Here is a 22679-nt window from a genome sequence, read left to right on the forward strand (position 1 = left end):
GGTTACGTTAGGATGTCAGTGAGTGTCAAACACTAGCAAAGTCATTAAACTATTTGCTAATGCTAGGTTGTTCTCTGGAAGAAACGCGTTGCAAGATATGACTACAATGTGACCGAAACATCTCCATGAGAATTTAGGTGTAATGTTAAATATGCAAGTATTGTGGATAAGAACAAACATTATAAAAATGCTCACTGGTATAACAACGGAGGTAGTAGATACGATAATTAGGAGAAAATTAATATTTAATATTTACAAGAGAAAAATAGGTAGGATAGAAGGCAAAGATGATAAATCACTCATTTTTTAAATTATGGTATACAAGGAGTAAAACAAGAAATAAAATAGATATTGTTATAGATAGTTCATTAAAGGATGAAGTAGTAGTAGTAAGGAAAGAGATAGGATTATACTCTTAAAATAGTGGTAGCGAAAGAAATTATTATTATAATTACATATATACACCTCAAGTAGGATTAGATGAACACCAAATATAAGTTTTAGGAACACCTAAATGAGGTAGTACAAAAAATTCTGCCAAACGAGATGATTTTAATAGAAGGAGATATAAATGGGCATATAAGAGTAAAAAATAAAGAATATGATAGGATGCATGAGGTTACGATTTTGGAATAAGAAATAAAGGAAAAACTATATTGGATTTTGTGATAGGATATTACTAATAATAGCTGATATGTTTTTCAAGAAAAGAGAAAAACACTTGGTTACATTCAAAAGTGAAAATAATATCTTTTGTCTTTCTTATGGTAAGAAATAAGCATAGAAGATTTATAAAAATTGCAAGTTCATCCTGGATCAAAACTTAACTACCTACCATAAGTTAGTAGCGTTAGATATGCACCTTAAGCATAATATCAATTGAAGAAAAACGTGTGCGGCTCCTATAATCAAGTGGTGGAAGTTATAGGAAAGGAAACAAAGTATATTTACAGAGAGGGTAGGAGCACAAGTATTAGGAGAAATGCATAGTGACTCGAGTATGACATGGATAAGATGACATTAAATTTGAAAATAGTAGTCAAGAGTGTACTAGTAGCCCAGAAAGCTATAAGTAAAGCCAAAAACAAAACTTTCAAATACTTATATCGATAGCTAGATACAAAAGAAGGAGAAAGGAATATCTATATAATTGCTAAAGCAAGAGAAAGAAAGACAAAAGATCTTACCCAAATAAGATATAAAAGGGTGTGAATAATGAGAAAATAAAAAAGCAATGGAAGAAGTATTTTCATCAACTTTTTAATGAAAGTTTAGGTGACCAAACAAACTTAAGTGATTTAAGTAGGTTAGATGAGTAATTTAAATTTTTAATGTAAAATTCAAACTTTAGAAGTAGAATTCGCTTTAAATGGGATACAAAATAAAAAAGTGGTTAAAAATCAAATGATATTCCAATATAGGTATAGAAGTGCCTAGCAAAGTGGAGTATTGATTGACTTACAAAATTATTCAACCTGATATTAAAAACGACAAAAAGTATTTCCTTAGTGGAAGGTAAGTACTATAGTCCTCCTGTATAAAACAAAAAAAAGGTACAAAATATTGCTAACTATGAGTCATACCATGAAACTTTAGGCAAGAGTAATAGAATAAAGACTAAAAAGGAGACCACGATGATCGAGAATCAATTTGGATCATGCTTGGAAGGTCAACAATAGAAGTTATACATCTTTTCGAACAACTAATTGAAAAGCATTGGAAAAAAACAAGACTTACACATTGTATTCGTTGACCTACAAAAAGCTTATGATAGAGTTCCGAGGAAAATTATGCAAAGAATTATAGAAAAAAATGTGTTAGAGTAGTATTTATTGAAATAATTAAGGATATAATAACAAGAGTAAAGACTTTAAACGGATTAACCAATGTATTTTTTATAAAAATAGGGTTATATCAAGAATCAATTCTAAATCTCTATCATTTTACACTAATCATGGATGAACTCACTTAACACATCGAAGACACATTACAATGGTATATGTTGTTTGCAAATGATATTGCTTTGGTAGATGAGACACGTAAAGGAATGAATGTTAAGCTCCAATCCTGGTAAGAAACACTAGAAGAGAAAGTTTATAGACTTAGTAGAATAAAGACAAAATATATAATTTAAGTTTAGCAATATTAAAAATAATAAGACAATTATTAAGATAGGAGATTATGAGTTATCTCTAACAACTTTAAGAATTTAGGATCGTGTTTGTAAAATGATGGAGAGGTTGAGAAAGATATTACAAAAAATATAAGCGGGATGGTTAAAATGAAGGAGAGCGATAAGTGTTCTTTGTGATTATAAAATAGCTCTAAATCTCAAAGAAAGTTCTACAAAACAGCAGCTAGATCTACTATGTTATATGGAGCATAATATTGGATTAAATTTCAAGCACACGAGAAGAAGTTGAGAGCCACAGAGATAAGGATATTAAGGTAGATGTACGGGCATACTATGGACAAATAAGAAATGAGAACATTAAAAAAAAAGTTGAGATTGCACTTATTGAGAGAAAACTCCGAGAGACACATTTAAAATAGTACGAACATATACTTATACGACCAATAAATCTTTCAGTTAGAAGACCAAAAAAAGACTTGATTAACAACAATAAATCAAGATAAAATTTATTTAAATATAGATGATGTGCAATGATAAAGTTGTTGTCGTGTAACCTAGAGGTCATGGATTTGAGTCTCTCGAAATAGTCTCTTACAAAAGAAGGGAAAGGTTGTGTACAATAGACCTTTCCTTGGGATCCCGTATTAACGGGAGCTTCATGCACCATGCTGCCTTTTATAAATAATGATATAGTAGGGGATAAAGTCCAATAGCGTAGAAGGATTCATATAGCCGACTTCACATAGTGGAATAAGGCTTAGTTGTCGTTGTTATATTACTAATTTGCATCATAATTTGAAATTCAAAATTTGTGCTAATTTCTAGTTTGTATCATTCTCCTTAACTGTGGAAAAACTAAAGTATAGGAGAGATGTTTGTTAGTGAGAGCCCTAGAGCCGATCATGTGATGATTGTTGTTTGGACTCGATGTATCATATTCCTATATATATATATTTATAAAGGAATTTCTTTATGGTTATTATACTTACTTGTATTGGTGTCAAATAACTGAGTATAATAGCATCCTTGAGTAGAAGGTTCTTATCTATATCAATCGATTGGTTGAATTGATAATGAGATGATATAGAGAACACTACTCTTAATCATTCCTAGTCAAGTATTAACATTCAGGGACAATGTTAATGCGATGAGACTAGCATGTAGGTCAACTCGATGACTTGATCTCACAAGTCATGGATATTAGATATCAAGTTGACACATGGGTATGCATTGGAGAATGTATACTGAATAACCCGCCATGAGAAAGTATCATGGATCGTTATATGAGTGTCATATACTTTCTCATGTGACTATTAGTATGACTATCAATCCTTGGACCTGAAGTCACCATGGTTCCCTACATAAGGAGTTGCATACTTTGGCTTCGTCAAACGTCACCCCTAAATGGGTGGACTATAAAGGCGACTACTGGGTATGTAACAAATTATGCGGAGGGGATGTGAGTGATGTAGAAGGGATCTATCCCTCCTATATGACGGGAGTGATATCATGATTCTTGATAGAGTGAGACCACTAAGTGCATAGCCATGCCCAAATAAGTTAATATGAGATATTGAGCTCATTTGATTAGAGTGAGTCTACTTGGAGTTCAAGACATAAATTGATTAGAGGATGACACGGTCTATACCTCAATTGATCAATTTAGATGTCAAGGATAGAAGGACATTGTCACATATTGTGAGAGTCACAATTAGTAGTCACAATGGTGATGTTGGATCTCAGCATTCTTGTAACTTAGGTAGTAATGATGTGTTGCTAGATACCGCTCATTGCTTATGTTTCTAAATGGGTTTAGGAGCATTGCCAACATTACAAGAACCTATAGGGTCACACACAAAGGGCAGTTAGATGGAGATTAGGTTCATATGATGGACCAAGAGGATTAGGTTCATGTGATGAACCAAATTGGATTAAGAGTAATCCAAATTAGACTAATTGAGTTGGACTCAATTTGATTCATTTGTCGAATGAGTCTAATTTAGACTATGATTCATTGAGTCAATTTAAACCAATGAATAGAGATTCATTAAATTAAATTGACTTGAGTCAAAGGGTAGATTTGATCAACCATGGGAGATAAGAGGTCAAGTTTGATTTGACTTGAGAGGGAAGATGAAGGGTCAAGTTTGCCTTGACTAAATGCCACTTCATTGTGACTTGGCATGGGCCGGCCAATGATGATGTTCCACATCATCAAGGCTACATCATTGTGTGCCACCTCATGAGGAAGACCAAGAGCCATGACTTTTGGTATTACATGGAGGTTTAAAATGCTCTAATAGTGACCGGCCACATGAGGTGAAGCAAAGGTATGCTTATTCAAGGTCTCTTCTTCTTCCTCTCTTCTTTTCTCTCCTTCTCCTCCATTGCCGAGACCTCTCAAGAGTGCTAGCACACTCTAAGTGGTTCTCTCCACCTTTTGTCCGTGTGGATACGTGTAAAGGAGTGTACACTTGACACTCTACGAGATCCGGCAACCATTTGGACGAGCGGGAAAGCGAAGGGCATCATTACAAGGGTAATACTTCCTTTTCATGTAGATCCAAGGAAGATCTAGTGTAGACAAACATGTACATGAACTTCTATTTATCTATCTTCGCACGGATCCGTGGCTAGCTTCGAGGTTTCCGCAATGCAAAAAGCGATTTTTGCGGCTCAAAATTGCTAACAGTGGTATCAGAGTCACGTGCGAAGCTTGTACATGTTTGTATTTGTTATTACGAAAAGGTTTCAGATCTGTAAGTTTTTGTAATTTTTCTACTTTTATAGATTTTGTGAGTATTTTTCTTGTAGAGGCGAAGCAACAAGTGCTTGGACACTTGTAGGCTTCAAATACCGAGAAAAACCTTCCGAAACGGCAAGGTCTCGCCCAAACAAAATTTTTTTTTTTTTTGGGACAGCGACTTAAGGCGCTATTAGATCAGTTTGGGACTAAGATGGCTCTTAGATGGAAAGGAACAAACAATTTAAGGTAAAGGAAAACAGTTCTTTATAAATTCTAAACAGTAGCTCACGACTAAGATGGAAAGGAACAAACAATTGAAATAGTTGTAGTGTAATTAGGTATTAGTTTATCTTGACTAATAAATTATACTAGTACACTCTAAGTGTATTGAGCAGAACCATTTAAGGTAAGTTCTTTTTATACTGACTTAATAAAAGAACAAGACCTTAGTTATTATGGAAGTGTGTGCTCTTAATCCTAATATAATAACAAGCACATATATTTAGTATTTATTTCTTTAATTTATCAAAGGGTGAGATTTAGCTCGATAAATCAAAAGGCCCGATAAGTTGGGAAATGATATTACTTATAGTGTGTGTTGTTGATTATAGAAGGAAGTTGTGTCCTAGTAATCTAGGTTGATAATGTCCCCAAGAGGAGCTCATAAGGATTGTCATGTTAAACCCTGCAGATGGACTTAGTCCGACATGACGATAAGGTTGAGTGGTACTACTCTTGGACTAAAATATTAATTAAAGTGAGTTGTCAGTAACTCAATTAATTAGTGGATGCTCGAACACAAGGAGACTAACACACTCATAATAAAAAGGAGCCCAAAATGTAATTTGGGATTGATGCGATAGTTCAATAATAATTCTTTAGTGGTATGAATTATTATTGATGAAATTAAGTTGGGTGTTCGGGGCGAACACGGGAAGCTTAATTTCATCGGGAGACCAAAACCAATTCCTCCTCTCGGTTCCTATCGTAGTCTCTTGTATATAGAGATTTATACCCACCACATACCCACTTCTTACCCACCTTTATACCCATCCTAAAGGAGGTCGGCCAAGCAAGCTTGGAACTCAAGCTTGGGTCGGCCAAGTAAAGAGGATGAGTTAAGTGGTGTGGCCGGCCCTAGCTTGAACTCAAGCTTGGTGTGGCCGGCCACATCATATTAAAAGGATTTTAATTTTTTAAAAAATCTTTTCTTATGTGGATATCATGGTTTTAAAAGAGAGAGTTTAAAATTTAAATCTTTCCTTTTATAGTTTTTTACAAAAGATTAAGTGAAAGATTTGATATCTTTCCTTATTTGTAGTTAAAAGGAAGATTTTAATTTTTGATAGAACTTTCCTTTTTTGTAACCATGTTCATAATTTAAAAAGAGAGTTTTAAAATTATATATTTCCTTTTATAAGTTTCTACAAAAGATTAAGAAAAAATTTGATATCTTTCCTTATTTGTAGATTGAGAGGAAGATTTTAATTTTAAAAAATAACTTTCCTTTTTGGAAATCATCCACATGTTTTAATAGAGAGATTTTAATTTATAAAATTCCTTTTATAACCAACCATGAAAGGAAAAATTATTAGAGAAATTTTTATTTTAAAATTTCCGAAAACAAATTAGGAAGTTTTAATTTTGTGTTAAAACTTTCCTTGCTTGGAGCAATGAGGTGGCCGGTCATGATATTTAAGAAAAGGAAATTGATTTTAATCAATTAAATTTTCCTTTTCATGGCAAAGAAAATAAGGAAGATTTTATTTAATTTTTCCTTATTTGCCAAGACCAAGGATTATAAAAGAGGGGGTAGGGGTGCCTTCATGGGTAACAAGACTATTCTATTTTTCTCTCTTTTCTTCCTTGGTGTGGCCGGCCATCCTCTTCTCTTCTTCTCTTCTTTTTGGTGGCCGAACCTCATCACTCTCAAGGAGACTCTTGTGGTGGTCGGATCCTACTTGGAGAAGAAGAAGAGGAAGGAGTTTCTTGCATCCCTTGGAGCTTGGTGGTGGTGGTCGAACCTCTACATCCTTGGAGGAGTTTTGGTGGTCGGAACTTGGTGAAGAAGAAAGAAGGGCTTGGGTGGTTCTCATCTCGGTAGTTCGTTGCCCACACAACGTCCGAGATAAGAAGAGAAATACGGTAGAAGATCAAGAGGTTGTTGCTTACAAAGAAAGGTATAACTAGTAATTGTTTTCCGCATCATACTAGTTTTTCTTTATATGAATTCCAAACACAAGAGGCATATAATTCTAGGTTTTGAATTTGTGATTCGAGTTTGTGTTTTTTTTGTTGTTTTTCGAATTTGTGATTCGATTGTTCTTTTTGGTTAAACCTAGAGTTATATAAGGAAATTAAATATTAGATTTCATTAAAAGGCTTTGTCTAGGAAGTGGTGGTTGCTCTCATATCCAAGAAGGCCTAGTGTCTCGCCATGTTTAACCTGGAAGCCGATTTCTGAAATTAATATTAATTGAATTTATAACGTAGGTGGATTTGGATCAATAATGTTAAGTATCGTTTGCGATCCAAGTCTAAACCATTAAGAACAGATAAGTTAAATTTGGAATCAATAATGTTAAGTTCCGTTTGCGATTCCTAATTTAATTTCTAAAGAACACAATACGTTGTTAGGAAAGATTCGACACTTATATAAAATTTTTGTACAGTGGAACCGATACGATCTTCCTAGGACCAACCAACATATATAAACTGTTCCGAGCGCCTGGAACTGCTCCGGGCGCTTAGACCATGTGTCCCAGCCAATCGACGCGCTCCACATCAGCTTATGAATGACTTTTGTGGTCCAGGCGCCTCAACCGAGTCCGGGCGCCTGGACCGAGTTCAAGTGCCTGGATCGAGTCTGGGCGCCTGGACTGCCCTAAACCCTAGGCCAGCCCTGGGCGAGGCTGGTCCGGGCATCCGAACACTGCAAAACAAAGTTAGTCCAAGCAATAAATAATATATAAAATATGAATTTGACAGCCTCTGACTATTCGGTTCTGACTTTGAGTTTTGCTGAAACTCTAGGCCGAACCGATGTCTACTCCCTTTTCGGGGAACGCGTCCTCACCTACTCCTCTTAAGAGAGTTTACCTTTTGCCAGATCGGTCCTCCACGACCGTCTGGACTTTTTCTCAGCGTCCGATACTTCAAGTCTTCATGCTGAACGTCCGCTCCACGACCCGTCTAGACTTCCACCTGGTCCACTAGGATTTTCACCTAGAGTCCCCAACTCTAGGATTTCGCCCAAAGTGCCCGACCCGCCAAGAGTTCGCCTTGCCTAACCGCAATTAGGACTTTCCATAACCAACGATTACCAACCTTTAGGACCTAGGGTTTTCTACCTGCCTAGAATCCACTAGGACTTTTGCCTAAGAATACTTAGGATTTTCCTGCAAACTCATTCACACTTGTTAGACAACAAGTAACCTTAACTTTGGACCCTTTGCCATAATTAAAACTTAGGTTCGATCGTCTGGTGTTCCCTAGTACTATGATGGCATTAGCAAAACACAGAATATCAAATATATCAATCATTAAGTTACACCTAGAGGAACTTACGCATCATGATCTGATATCTAATAAGTAACCATACAATTGTTAACGCAAATCTCTCATCACTCAAATTATTATCTAAGGAAACAGAAAAACTTTGAGAAACTGACACTGTTACCACATCAAATATACGTCCATAGCCAGTAAGAAACATCACAGCTTAATCTACGACACATGGAGTAATCCGAACCGAAAGCCAAATCCAAAAGAACAATAGACTAGAGAAATTCTCTTTACTGCATAAAAAATTGCATCACAAGAAGAAGGAATACCTACCAAGCTACTGGGTACATACGACTGGAAATATGGGCATTGGAGGGCAGTGGAGGCTGCTGATGGAGTGGATGCGTCCGAGGAGGAATGGAGGTGGAAGAGACTAGAGCACCGACGACGGTGAAGGGAGGAGGTAGCAGCGTGCGGCTGAAGGGTTCGAGTAGAGAGATGGGCGGCGAAAGGAGTAGGCGGAAGGAGTGTCGGAGCCATAATGATAAAACCGGCAGAAGAGGACGGGATGGAGGATAAGGCCGCGGCATCATCGTTCGTCGGGTTAAAATTCACTATAACTTATTTTGATTTTTTTTTCCCTCGAATACTTATTATTAAAATTTAATATCATTCGCTAATTCAAACCACGTATCATTATTCCAACTTGATTTTCCCAAGCTATCTACTTCGAGCTCCGTTACTCGAATTCTCTATTTTGAGCCCCACTCGGAGATCTCCATTCTGAGCTCTCAACCACTTGCCACAATGAGTCGCATACGTGCCCCATCTATTAGTCTTTTCTGTTGGTAAACTCTCCCTGTTTTTGTTGATACAATCAATCTGTGGTTAAGATTGACAAGCTCGAATTAGATTTTAATGTTTAATTAATATATTCAATAGTTGACTGAGATATTAAGTCGATCTAGGACACTTGGCGATCCAAAATTTAATAAAAAATTGATAAGGAAAAAGTTCAACTAGGTCACAATTATAATAATGATAAAAATCATAGCAGATCATGGAGAACTAAATATTAGACATGCAAATGAAATCTTAATAGGTTATGGAAAATCTTTCTTCAAGGAAAGGGGTGGAACCCTCAATCCTATATTAGAACATAAGATGAAAAAAGGGGGGTGCGAGGCACAATCCTTGCCTAGCCCGTGTCAAGCCCGTGTCACGACCATGCCTATTTGGCACGGCCAAGGCGTGTGTCACCCCTGGATAGGGAGGCATGGTCATGCCTAAATGTACCGCCTCTCAATCGTTCAGCTATAGAAATATGGTGTGGTCATGTTATTTGGCATGGTCCTTGGGGCACGGTCGTGCCTTGGGGCATGGCAGAACCTTGGTTTAGCTTTGGAGGGGGCACGACCATATAGTTTTACATGGCCACCCCCTTGGCTGACATCTAGTAGGAGGCACAGTCATGCCTCTAAGGCACGACATGCCCTTATTTTTGCTTGGGAGAAGGCACACGACAATGCCAAGAGCACAACCAGATTGCTAAGCTTCCAAAGTTGCTTGAATATATCTTTTCACTCCATTTTCACCTCAAATTATATTCTATCAATCAAAACAAATAAAGAACAGATCTTCGAATAAATAGAATGGAAGTATACCATATTAATAAAAGAGAGTGCAATAAATATATATTATACTTATGAAATATAAGTAGATATACATCAAATAATACCTAGAAATATATATAATTTACGCACACCAACTAATGACCAAGATGTTTAGTTAGAATGAATTGTTGCATAGATAAAATCGAAGCAACATTAGAATTTTGGAGTTAGTCACCAAATTTGCACTTGAGGTTAAAAAAAATGAGGTTATCGAGTTGGCAAGTCATCCTCCTTCTCCCCAGCAACTTCTTCATCCGAGTGGTGTTGCCACCCAACTTTTACGAGTTGGATGGTCTTGTTTTGCAACTGATCTTCTTAGTGATCTAGGACATGGATTGGAAATTCCTCGTAAGTTACATTAGGCTAGAGCAGGACTAAGATATCCTTCAAAATTTAGGTGGGATAGAGTACATACTTTTGCAACATTGGAATAAGAAAGACATTATGTACTCCTGCTAAGATCGGGATTAGTGTCGGATGGTAAGCTATTGCACCATTTCAATCGAGTATCTAGAAGGGTCCAATATAATAAGGAGTTAACTTACCTTTTAGACCTAACCTCTTAACTCCCTTGATAAGTGAAACACGTAAGAATACAAGATCACCCGCTACAAATTCTAGCAATTTTTGTCTACAGTTTGCATAGCTCTTCTATCGACTCTAGGTTGTCAACAATCAATTTCGGATAGTTCACACTAACTCAACATCCCATTGAATGTTGGTGCAATCATGCCCTGGAAGTTTCAATGTATTGACAATTATTTAAGTTTAGGTTAATACGTTGGATTTAACATGCATTGTGAGTTTGCAGGAGAAGTTTCTTGCAGGTCGGAAGACCAGATGCAAGAGAAGTCCAAGTAGGTCGAGGACTGGATTCTTGGCAAAAGGAAGTTCTTGCAGGTCAGAAGACCAGATGCAAGGTAAGAGAAGTCCAAGAAGGTCGGGGACCAGATTCTTGGCAAGAGAAACTCCTACAAGTCAGAAGAATGGATGTATGTTAAGCCCACGGTATTTGTAAATCGATTCAGACATAACTGTGAGGCAGAATGCCTCTAAATCGATCAGCCGATCGATTGAAGGGAAGTCAATCGATCGGCCGATCAATCAGTAAGGTTTTGTGCAAAGCACAGAATCGTCCTGAATCGATCAGCCGATTGATTCAAGGTATTGAATCGATCGGCCGATCGATCGGTGAACGATCTGTGTGAAGCACAGATTCCTCCTGAATCGATCAGCCAATCGATTCAAGGTATTGAATCGATCGGCTGATCGATCGATGAACGATCTGTGCGAAGCACAGATTCCTCATGAATCAATCAGCCGATCGATTCAAGGTATTGAATCAATCGGCCGATCGATTCAAAGAGGCTCTACGATTCTGCGATGAAGCACTGCACGTCTGAATAGATCAAGGCACTACACCAATCGATTCAAGTTCAAGTGAAGTAATCTACGCCGTTGATCTTGACGCGATGACTACCAACGGATACTTATGAATCGATTCAGATTTAATCCCAATCGATTCACGGCGACGGCTACATGAGAAACGGCTAGTTTTCTCGACGTTTAAAAGCGTGGAAGAAAAAGAAAACAGATCATCCAAAAGAATATACTGTTCCATTACTCTCAAAGGCTTTCAGAGATCCTTCAAGTGATCAAGATTTTAAAACGTGTTCAAGCTCTCCTCTCCGCCATTTTCTGAAGACCACTTGCAAAGAAGAAGCTGGTTAAACTTTGTGATCCTTCTTCTCTTCTTCTTTGTAGTGTTTGTAATCTTTACTTTGGAGAGGGAGAGTTGTAATCTTGTAAGGTTTCTCCACCTTCGGTGTGATTCCAAGAAGGAGGGTTTTGATAGTGGAAGAGTGGTGAGTGGTGTGGATCCTTGGACTAGTCACCTCCTTGAGGAGGTGGATACCAAGTAAATACAAGAGTTAGCATTGTCTTCAAGTGTCCGCTGCGAAAGAGTAAATTGGTCAAGAAAACGAAGTGAGTCATTCACCCCCCCTCTAGCTCAACTGATCCTAACAAGTGGTATCAGAGCATTGGTTTACTTTTGAGGATTCATCGCCAAGAAAGCACAAGTTAAAGAGCTACAAGATGTCATTGAAGGAGGGACATAGTACTTCACGACCATCATTTTATGAAGGCAGCAATTTCGCTTATTGGAAGAGCCACATGGAAGACTATCTCATGACCAAAATTGACATGTGGTTCTCAATCACGGAGGGATTCATGGCGCCAATCGAAAATGGAAGGATGCTTGAATCATCAAGGTGGACTGTTGAACAAAAAATGAAGGCTCAAGCAAATGCAAAGGCGATTGTGACTCTTCAATGTGGATTAAGCTCGGAACAACTCAACAAGGTTGGACCTTTCAAGAATGCCAAGGATTTATGGGACAAGCTCATTGAGCTAAATGAAGGCACCAAGGATTCAAGAATTGCAAAGAGAGACCTCTTGATAAATCAACTTCAAAATTTCACAATGAAGGATGGAGAAACGGTAAATTCACTACATGGGAGGTTCAAGGAACTCTTAAATGGTCTTCATTCAGTTGGAGAGAGTGTAGAGAACCGAGATCTCATAAGAGAACCGAGATCTTAAACGGTAAATTCACTACATGCCCTGAAATCTTTCCCGAGAAACTCATTATGGTCATCCATGGTGGATGCCTATAAGGTATCAAGGGATTTGTCAATAGTAAAGTTGGATGAATTATTTTGTAAACTTGAATTGCATGAGCAAGCTAACACAAGCCACAAAGAGAAAGGTATAGCCTTGGTTGCAGGTGAAAAGAGCAAAAAGAAGCACAAGAAAAAGAAAAAGGAGAAGAAGGAGTCATCTTCAGAATCTGAGCAAGATAGTGATAGTGACAGTGATGAAGAGCTATCTTCTAGTGAAATGATGAATTTTGTTCGAAGAATGATGAGACATTCAAGGAAGTTTGACAAAAGGATGTTAAGAAGATTTTCAATGATGAAAGGAAAAAAGGTAAATCTCTTGTGGATTCTAAGACTAAGACTGATGTAATTTGCTATGAATGCAAGAAAAAGTGGCACTATAAAACGGAGTGTCCAAAATTGAAGAAGCAAGAGGAAAAGATCAAGAAAAAGAAGAAGGCTTTGAAAGCCACTTGGGATGACTCATCATCAAGCTCATCGGAAGAAGATGAAAGGAAGAGCTCAAAGCACATGGCTCTCATGGCCTTAAGCCATGTTGAAGATAGTGAAGATGAAGATAGTTATGGAGACGATGTGGAGTCTTCAAGTGAGTCATCATCTAGTGATGATGAGGTAATTTCTCCCAAGCTTGATAAGATGTATGCCACCATTGCATGCTTAACCAATGCACTAGCTAAATCAAAAGGGAAGGTTAAAAAATTGCAAAATGAACGTAAATCACTTAAAAATAAAATTGTGCCATATGAAATTTGCATGCTTCATGAAAATGACAAAGATGATTTTGATGATCTTAAAAAGGAAAATGTATCGTTGAAATCACAAGTTGATGATCTTAGAAGTGCTCTAGAAAAAATTACTTCAAGCTCAAAATACTTAGACATGATTATAGGCGCTCAAAGAGGTGTGTACAACAAAGTGGGACTAGCTTTTAAATCACAAGATAAGGAGGTTAAATTCATGTCTCTAATTAGTAAAAATCATGCTTCAAGGGTTAAGTTTGTTCAAGCTTGGGTACCCAAGCAATTTATTATTGATGCTACCGGACCCAAGGTTTGGGTACCAAAACATTTGGTTTATCGTGTTTAAACAGGCATGCGCCAAGGGGGTGCATCCAACAACATGGTTCGTAGATAGTGAATGTTCTAAGCATATGACAGGGGATTCTTCAAAATTCTCATCATTTAGACACAAAAGTAAAGGTACCGTTTCTTTTGGTAATAGTGGTGAATTAAAAGTTATAGGAATAGGAGATATTAGAATTTCGGAAAAATTTGTAATAAAAAATGTGTTATTAGTGAAAGGCATGGTCTTTAATCTTTTAAGTGTTAGTCAACTATGAGATTCGGGTTATGGAGTTGAGTTCAACTCATCTCAATGTCTAATCAAGCATAGTGAACTAAACACCAATATTCTCATAGGCCATAGAAGAGAAAATATTTATCAAGTTGAACTATTTGGTGCTACTAATGTGTTTGCTAAGTGTCTCATGTCCAAAGAAGAGGAGACGTGGCTTTGGCACCGGAGACTTGCTCACACCAACATGAGGAATATCAAAAACCTTTCAAAGAAGGAGTTGGTGCAAGGATTGCCAAAGTTGAAGTTTCAAAAAGACAAAATATATGATGCATGTCAAATGGGTAAGCAAACCAAAGCTACTCATAAAGGTAAAAATGTTGTAAGTACCTCAATGCTTTGGAGCTCATTCACATGGATTTATTTGATAGTAGTAGATATATTTCTTTAAATGGTAGTAGATATTGCTTTGTGATTGTGGATGATTACACTAGATATACATGGGTGTTTTTCTTGAAACATAAGGATCAAACTCTAGATACTTTGATTGCTTTTTGTAATAGAGTAGAAAATGAAAAGGCTCATAAGATAAACAAGATAAGAAGTGATCATGGAGGTGAGTTTGAAAATGATAGATTCACAAATTTTTGTATAGAAAAAGGATATAAACATGTATTTTCCACCCCTAGGACTCCTCAACAAAACGGAGTTGTTGAGAGGAAAAATAGGGTTTTGCAAGAGGCCGCTCGGAGCATGTTAAATGAATATTCACTTCATTCCTATGGGCCGAAGCAATTAATACGGCATGTTATGTGCAAAATCGAACATTAATACATAGGTTTCTAGAAAAAATACCTCATGAGTTGTGGTTTGGTAAACCACCTACAATTAAGCATCTTAGAGTGTTTGGGTGTAAGGTCTATATTCTAAACACCAAAGATCACTTGGGAAAGTTTTCCGTTAAGGCGGATGAGGGGATCCTTGTAGGTTACTCAAGTCATAGCAAGGCATATCGAATTTACAACAAAAGATCAACATTAGTTGAAGAATCACTAAATGTTGTCTTTGAAGAAAATCCTTCTTTGAACTCTATAAGAACAAACGATGAAGAAATACGTTTTGAGTTAGAGAAATTAACATTGGATGGAGTAGATCATCAAGGAGAAGAAAATCAAGAAAGTGATGGTGAGAAAAATGAATCTTTGCCACTTGAACCCGAAATTATAATAAATTAAGAATCAAGACCTACTAGGATTCATGTAAATCATCCCTTAGATCAAGTAGTAGGAGAAATCACTCAAGGAGTGAGTACTCGATCTTACTTTAGAAATGAAGAAAGCCAAGTCGCCTTGATATCTCAAATAGAACCAAAAACCATTGATGATGTCTTGTTTGATCTCGATTGGATCTTAGCAATGCAAGATGAACTATCTCAATTTGAGAGAAGTCAAGTTTGGGATTTAGTTCCTAGGCCTACAAACAAATCGATTATTGATACAAAATGAGTTTTTAGAAACAAACTTGATGATAAGGGGATAGTTGTGAGAAACAAAGCTAGATTGGTTGCTAGGGGTTTCAATCAAGTAGAAGGGTTAGACTATGACGAAACTTATGCACCCGTAGCAAGATTGGAGTCAATTAGGATGATGTTGGCATTTGCCGCCCACAAGGGGTTCAAATTGTACCAAATGGATGTAAAATTAATATTTTTGAATGGTGTTATAAAAGAAGAGGTATATGCTGAGCAACCACCGAGGTTTGAAAATTTGGAGTCTCCAATTCATGTATATAAACTTAAAAACGCCTTATATGGGCTAAAACAAGCTCCCCGGGCTTGGTATGAATGATTGTCAACGTTTCTAGTATCAAAAGGGTTTCATAGAGGAAAAATTGATCCCACTTTATTCTTGAAAAATAGTGGTAATGATATGTTTGTGGCCCAAGTATATGTAGATGACATTATTTGTGGTTCTACAAATAAAGATTATTTAAATAAATTCATTAATCACATGGAGAGTGAATTTGAAATGAGTTTGGTTGGTGAATTGACATTTTTCCTAGCGTTACAAATTAAGCAAACAAAAGAAGGCATTTACATTCATCAATCTAAATATGTCAAAGAGCTATTTAAGAAATTTGGAATGGAAAATGCAAAGAAAATATCTACTCCCATGGCCACTAGTACTAAATTGGATAAAGATGTTGAGGGGAAAGAAGTTGACTCCAAGGTGTATCGTAGTGTTATATGGAGTCTTCTCTATCTTACGGCTAGTAGACCCGACATACTTTTTACCGTAGGTATATGTGCACGGTATCAATCTTGTGCCAAGGAGTCACATTTGAGTGCCGTTAAGCGAATTCTTCGTTATCTCAAGGGGACTCAAAATGTTAGTCTTTGGTATCCTAGAACCGAAACTTTTGACCTAGTGGGCTATACCGATTCCGATTATGCCAGATGCAAATTGGATCGCAAAAGTACTAGTGGTAGTTGTCAATTTCTAGGATCTTCTTTAGTAAGTTGGTCAAGTAGAAAACAACATTGTGTAGCTCTCTCCACAACCGAAGCGGAATATATTGCCATGGGAGAGTGTGTATCACAATTATTGTGGATGACTCATACTCTAGAGGACTATAAACTTACCTATAACAATGTTCAAGTTCTTTGTGATAATGTGAGTACAATCAACTTGACCAAAAATCCCGTTCATCATTCAAGAACGAAACACATAGAGGTTAAACATCATTTTATTCGTGATCATGTAACTCGAGGTGATATCATTTTAAATTATGTTGGATCAAAATCAAACTTAGCCGATATCTTCACTAAACCTCTTCCCGAAGTTGAATTTAGCTTTCTTAGAAGGGAATTGGGAATGTGTTGTATTGATTAAATCACATCCTCCATGATCACTTTACAGGTAAAGCACTTTAGACTTTTCTTCACCTTAAGTTTTGCCTCTTACAAAAACATAGGATTGTCCTCTTAATGTGATTTAGATGGGGGTGAGAGGTTAGGGACATTTATCTTGGTCATAATGCTTGTTATGATGCATTATTTTGGTCAAGAAAAATGATTTTCATATGAAATATTCATTTGTCCAATCATAGGGAAAGCAAGTGTACAAATCATGTGCACTTTGCCCTACGATTATGATTGGAAATTTTCAAATTACAATATGTATAAAACTCGTTTTTAAAATCCTGGTTGACATGTGTGATTGGATGCGAGATATCATTGAACAATTCAATAAGAACTTACTCAAATTATTGAAGATTTCCACAACCTTCGATTTTGTGTAAGTTTTCACTAAGACGAGTTAATTTTTGTTAAACTTTATTTTTCGTTGATAATATGAGACATATATAGTGTCTACACAAAGTTTTGTGATTTTTAGAGGAGTGTACAATTATTTGTGCATTTCCAAAACTTGGATCTGAAAAGCTTTTCAAAAGTGCAGTAATATCAGACTTCCCAATCAATCGGTGGATCGATTGGGAGGCTCGTATTTCACTTCAGAAAGTGTCTGAATCGATCAATGGATCGATTCAGAGAAGGTGAATCGATCAATGGATCGATTGGGATGCCCTCTCGATTTTCACAGAAGACATTTTAATCGATCAATGGATCGATTCATCCCGTTTGAATCGATCGTTGGATCGATTGAGACGCATCTCCCAATCTTCACAGAAGCTTCGTGAATCGATCGACCGATCGATTCACCTGCTCTCAATCGATCGGTTGATCGATTGGGGATTTAAAACCTGTCTTAAAACCCGATTACATTAGTTTTTCTCTCACTCCACCTCATTTTCTCTCTCGACGCTTTTCGTGCCCTAGCTCTGAGGTGATTTCCCCGGCGACTCTCCCGCCTACATCGGTCGGTCTCTCCGGCGGTTTTTCTCTGGTGAAGGGCGCTCTTCAACCTTCCTCCAGCTTCCTTTTTCCTCTCTCGACGACCAGGGCAGCCCCTTTTCTTCTTCTCCGCGTCGCTCGCACACAATGCAAACTCAAAACCCTAAGTACTGTCTTTACTTCTTTCTCATTTTTCTTTGGTTCTTGCTCCTATACTTGAACTAATCCACTTATGTATTGTGTGCTTTTGTGTATTGTTTTGCATTATCCCTCATGCATTGCATTACCTGCACTGTCCTTGCATTTTTGCATATCTTTCGCTGTATCTTTCTGTTGCAATGCAAAATCATGTGCCACCTCTTGTTCTTTTTCATTTCCTATCCCACAGAAAGAAACAAAAGGTTCGTGAATTGGGCGAAGGATCGTCCGTACCTCCATCACGTCCTCAACCTCCTACTGATCCGAGATTCCCTAATGCTGCTATGCAGCAAGCCTTTAGCAAACACACCTTCAAACTCATAACCCCTAGATCAGTTGATTTTCAATACTATAGGACATCTTGTTTTGATACCTATAACAGGTTCAAGCACTATAAACTTGATTCATTGTTAACCTGTGAGAGGGATGTCAATGTAAGTCTTGTTTCCAAATTCTATAATAATTTGCACACTTCTGATGGTGTAAATTATCACACTCGCGTTGCGAAACGGAGCTTGGACTTCTCTTATGAGATTCTTCGATCTTATCTCGACTGTCTACCATCCAACAATGATTTTGTCTTTTATCCCAATCTTCCCGATGAGTTGCCTCCACCTTTTGAGCATATCAGCATTGCATCCATGCATCAGTTCCTTTTTTGTCGTCCTCGTCCGGATGGGCCAAATGCTCAAATCACTAAATTTTCTTCGCTTGAGTTATCGGCTGAGAACGCCGCTTTGTTTAAGGTGATCATTAACTGCCCTTTTCCCATTGTTTCTCGTGCCTTAGCCGCTCTGCGACCCCATCACATATTTGCCTATATGCCATTCGTCATTCCCTTGACATCAACATCGCTCTGAACATCTTTCATTGCATCATTCATTTTACCCAGCCAATGCAACAAACGGTCCACATGCCTTTCAGGCATCTTATCACATACTGGCTGGAGTCCATGAAGATAGATGTCTCCCGGGGACGGCTGGAGCACATAACTGTTGCTTATTCTCAGATTTCTTCTCGCTCGTTCACGAAGACGGGCTTAGTTGGTGGTCCAGCGGGAGTTCGATGGCGCGATGGACGTGCTTTTAGTGAGGGACCCAGGGCTCGCCACAGGGAGGATACATAGGCATTGGTTCCTGCGGCGGATGATGCTGAGGAGGATATCCCCGAGCCAGCTTCTACGACATTCGAGGAGATTGTCGATACTCGCCTGGAGGAGCTGACCATGGAGGTAACCGACCTGCGTTCCACGATGGAGACCATGGTCCATCGACAGACTTCGATGCAGGCGACTATGGATACATTAGTGGATTTAGTGAGCTCCTGGGTGGCGAGTCATCCGTCTCAGTCTGTTCCATCCACAGCTCCCGTTCCCCATGCTGAGGATGCTGCTGGTGCTGACTCTACGGCGATTCCTGCTCCAGCTACTACGTCTGCTCCTCCTGCTGCTGCTGATCCCCCTCCTTCGGGCGATGATCTTATTGAGTTTTATGTCCCTTTCTGATGTGTTATTGTCCGTTATGTGGATGGTTGTTATGGAGTCCCTCTGTGAACTCTATTTTATTTTGGATATATGCTATGCTACTTGTTCTATCTTTCATTTTGTTTCTACGATCACCGTTGTTATATTATGTTGATATCTGTGTGTTTTAGGGGGAGTACCCCTTGGACTGATTGTGTTTTGTTTAGTCCACATTTTGAGGGGGAGTTTGTTTTTTTTATATTTGACAAAGGGGGAGATCTATGTTGAAGTTCATGCTTAATAAAATTTAAATTGAAATTCAAGCCTACTTGCTTACTGCTTATGCTTAATTCAGATGATTTTCAGCGTAGTTGTAATCACTATTTATCATTGTATTATTATGGTATGTTGAAAATTAGCCTAACCTTAAATAGATTGTCAAACATCAAAAAGGGGGAGATTGTTGGTGCAATCATGCCCTGGAAGTTTCAATGTATTGACAATTATTTAAGTTTAGGTTAATATGTTGGATTTAACATGCATTGTGAGTTTGCAGGAGAAGTTTCTTGCAGGTCGGAAGACCAGATGCAAGAGAAGTCCAAGAAGGTCGAGGACTGGATTCTTGGCAAAAGGAAGTTCTTACAGGTCAGAAGACCAGATGCAAGGTAAGAGAAGTCCAAGAAGGTCGGGGACCGGATTCTTGTCAAGAGAAGCTCCTACAAGTCAGAAGAATGGATGTATGTTAAGCCCACTGTATTTGTAAATCGATTCAGACATAACTGTGAGGCAGAATGCCTCTGAATCGATCAGCCGATCGATTGAAGGGAAGTCAATCGATCGGTCGATCGATCAGTAAGGTTCTGTGCAAAGCCCAGAATCGTCCTGAATTAATCAGCCGATCGATTCGAGGTATTGAATCGATCGGCCAATCGATCGGTGAACGATCTGTGCGAAGCACAGATTCCTCCTGAATCGATCAGCCGATCGATTCAAGGTATTGAATCAATCGGCCGATCGATTCAAAGAGGCTCTGTGATTCTGCGATGAAGCACTGCACGTCTGAATAGATCAAGGCACTACACCAATCGATTCAAGTTCAAGTGAAGTAATCTACGCCGTTGATCTTGACGCGATGACTACCAACAGATACTTATGAATCGATTCAGATTTAATCCCAATCGATTCACGGTGACGGCTACGTGAGAAACGACTAGTTTTCTTGACGTTTAAAAGCGTGGAAGAAAAAGAAAACAGATCATCCAAAAGAATATACTGTTCTATTGCTCTCAAAGGCTTTTAGAGATCCTTCAAGTGATCAAGATTTTGAAAAGTGTTCAAGCTCTCCTCTCCGTCATTTTCTGAAGAGTCACTTGCAATGAAGAAGCTGGTTAAACTTTGTGATCCTTCTTCTCTTCTTCTTTGTAGTGTTTGTAATCTTTACTTTGGAGAGGGAGAGTTGTAATCTTGTAAGGTTTCTCCACCTTCGGTGTGATTCCGAGAAGGAGAGTTTTGATAGTGGAAGAGTGGTGAGTAGTGTGGATCCTTGGACTAGTCACCTCCTTGAGGAGGTGGCTACCAAGTAAATACAAGAGTTAGCATTGCCTTCAAGTGCCCGCTGCGAAAGAGTAAATTGGTCAAGAAAATGAAGTGAGTCATTCACCCCCCCCCCCTCTAGCTCAACCGATCCTAACATTGAATATTCTACAGGCATAAAAGTCAATGCTCCCTAACTTCTTCCCATAGGGTAGTGGTTATGCATGCTTTGTCAGATATAGCCTCAAAAGATCTCATTTGAATAGTAGAATGGTAACTATTATTGTAGACAAACTCCACTAAATATAGATGATCCTTCCAACTATCTTCGAAGTCTAATACACACATCCACAGTAGATCCTCCATCATTTTAATAGTGAATTCTGACTACCCATTTGTTTGAGAGTGAAAAGGCATGCCCAAGCAGAGTTATATACCCATAGCCTATTGAAAACTCTAGCAAAATTATAAGGTGAAATGCGCATCTCAATTAGAAATGATACTAAAAGGTATTCTATAGAGTCTGCTAGTTTCTCTACAATATAACTCTACTAATTGGTCCAAGGAGTGTCCTATAGATCAGTAAGAAATTAGTCGATTTAGTTAATCAATCAATGGTTTCCCAAATTGAGTCATGACCTTTTTGAGTCTTGGGAGTGGGGACTGTGGACATCACTAGAGGAGGTGACTAGTGGTTCATCGATTTGTTGCTTGTCAATCATGTGCTTGTCTACAACAAGTCAATACATAGTGAAAATAAAGCATACAACACAAAAGAAAAGACAACCATCGGGACAAAGCAATTTAACATTGTTCGGAACCTCTCGGTTCCTACCTTCTCTCTACCCTACCATCCTAGTGATAATTCACTAGCTTTCTCCTTGTCAAATACCTTCTAATTATTGAGAACCTCTTACAACTTATTCTTTACAAACAAATAGAGTCAAATACAATAGAGAAAATAAAAAAAATAAACTAAACAATAATTTACACAATTCTTTTACTTTGATCATTTTGTAATTATTTTGGATTGCCTCCTGAGATTTGGAAAAGTAGTAGCACTTGTTGGTGTAACCAACTTACAGAATTTTGATATTTGACAATATACTTATCTCTGGTTAAGTTTGGCCAAGAGTTGATCCAAATAAGACATAATATTTAAAAGTGAGTTAAGTCTTATTAGGTCAAGGTTGACCGAATGACTAGCAAAAAGAATACTAGTCAAGTCAAAGGTTAACTAGATGACTAGTAAAGGTAAAGTCTAGTTAGGTCAAAGGTTGATTGGATGATTGGATGATTAGCAAGGGAAAACACTAACAAGTTAAGAGAAAACTAAATGTTTGGCAAGGGAAAGTCTGGGTAGGTCAAAGATAATCGGATATCTAGCAAGTAACAAGTAACAAGTCCAAGTAGGTTAAGGTGATCAAATGCTTGGCAAAGACAAATCCTAAGGGAGACTTATAAGATTAGGCTTAAAGGAGTAAACTCCAAGACAGAGGTAAGTCTAGTAGATCATATAGACTTACAAGATTAGGCTTAATCCTGAGGGAGTGAACTTTAGGTGATGAAAAGTTTTGGAGGAGTAAATTATGAGCAAGAGAT

General features: G+C 37.8%; 1 protein-coding gene across 1 annotated transcript in view; it reads right to left on the reverse strand.

The window, feature by feature from the left end:
* The window catches only part of LOC122034287, a 107408-nt gene extending 98419 nt beyond the window's left edge, over positions 1-8989 (reverse strand). The window contains exon 1 of the mRNA XM_042593469.1: positions 8718-8989. Coding sequence (XP_042449403.1) covers positions 8718-8924 — 207 coding nt within the window. The 5' untranslated portion in view covers positions 8925-8989. The remainder of the gene's footprint in view (positions 1-8717) is intronic.
* Between the last annotated feature and the right edge of the window lie 13690 nt (positions 8990-22679).

Source organism: Zingiber officinale, chromosome 11B, assembly GCF_018446385.1.
Source record: "Zingiber officinale cultivar Zhangliang chromosome 11B, Zo_v1.1, whole genome shotgun sequence".
In the NCBI taxonomy this organism is placed as follows: domain Eukaryota; kingdom Viridiplantae; phylum Streptophyta; class Magnoliopsida; order Zingiberales; family Zingiberaceae; genus Zingiber; species Zingiber officinale.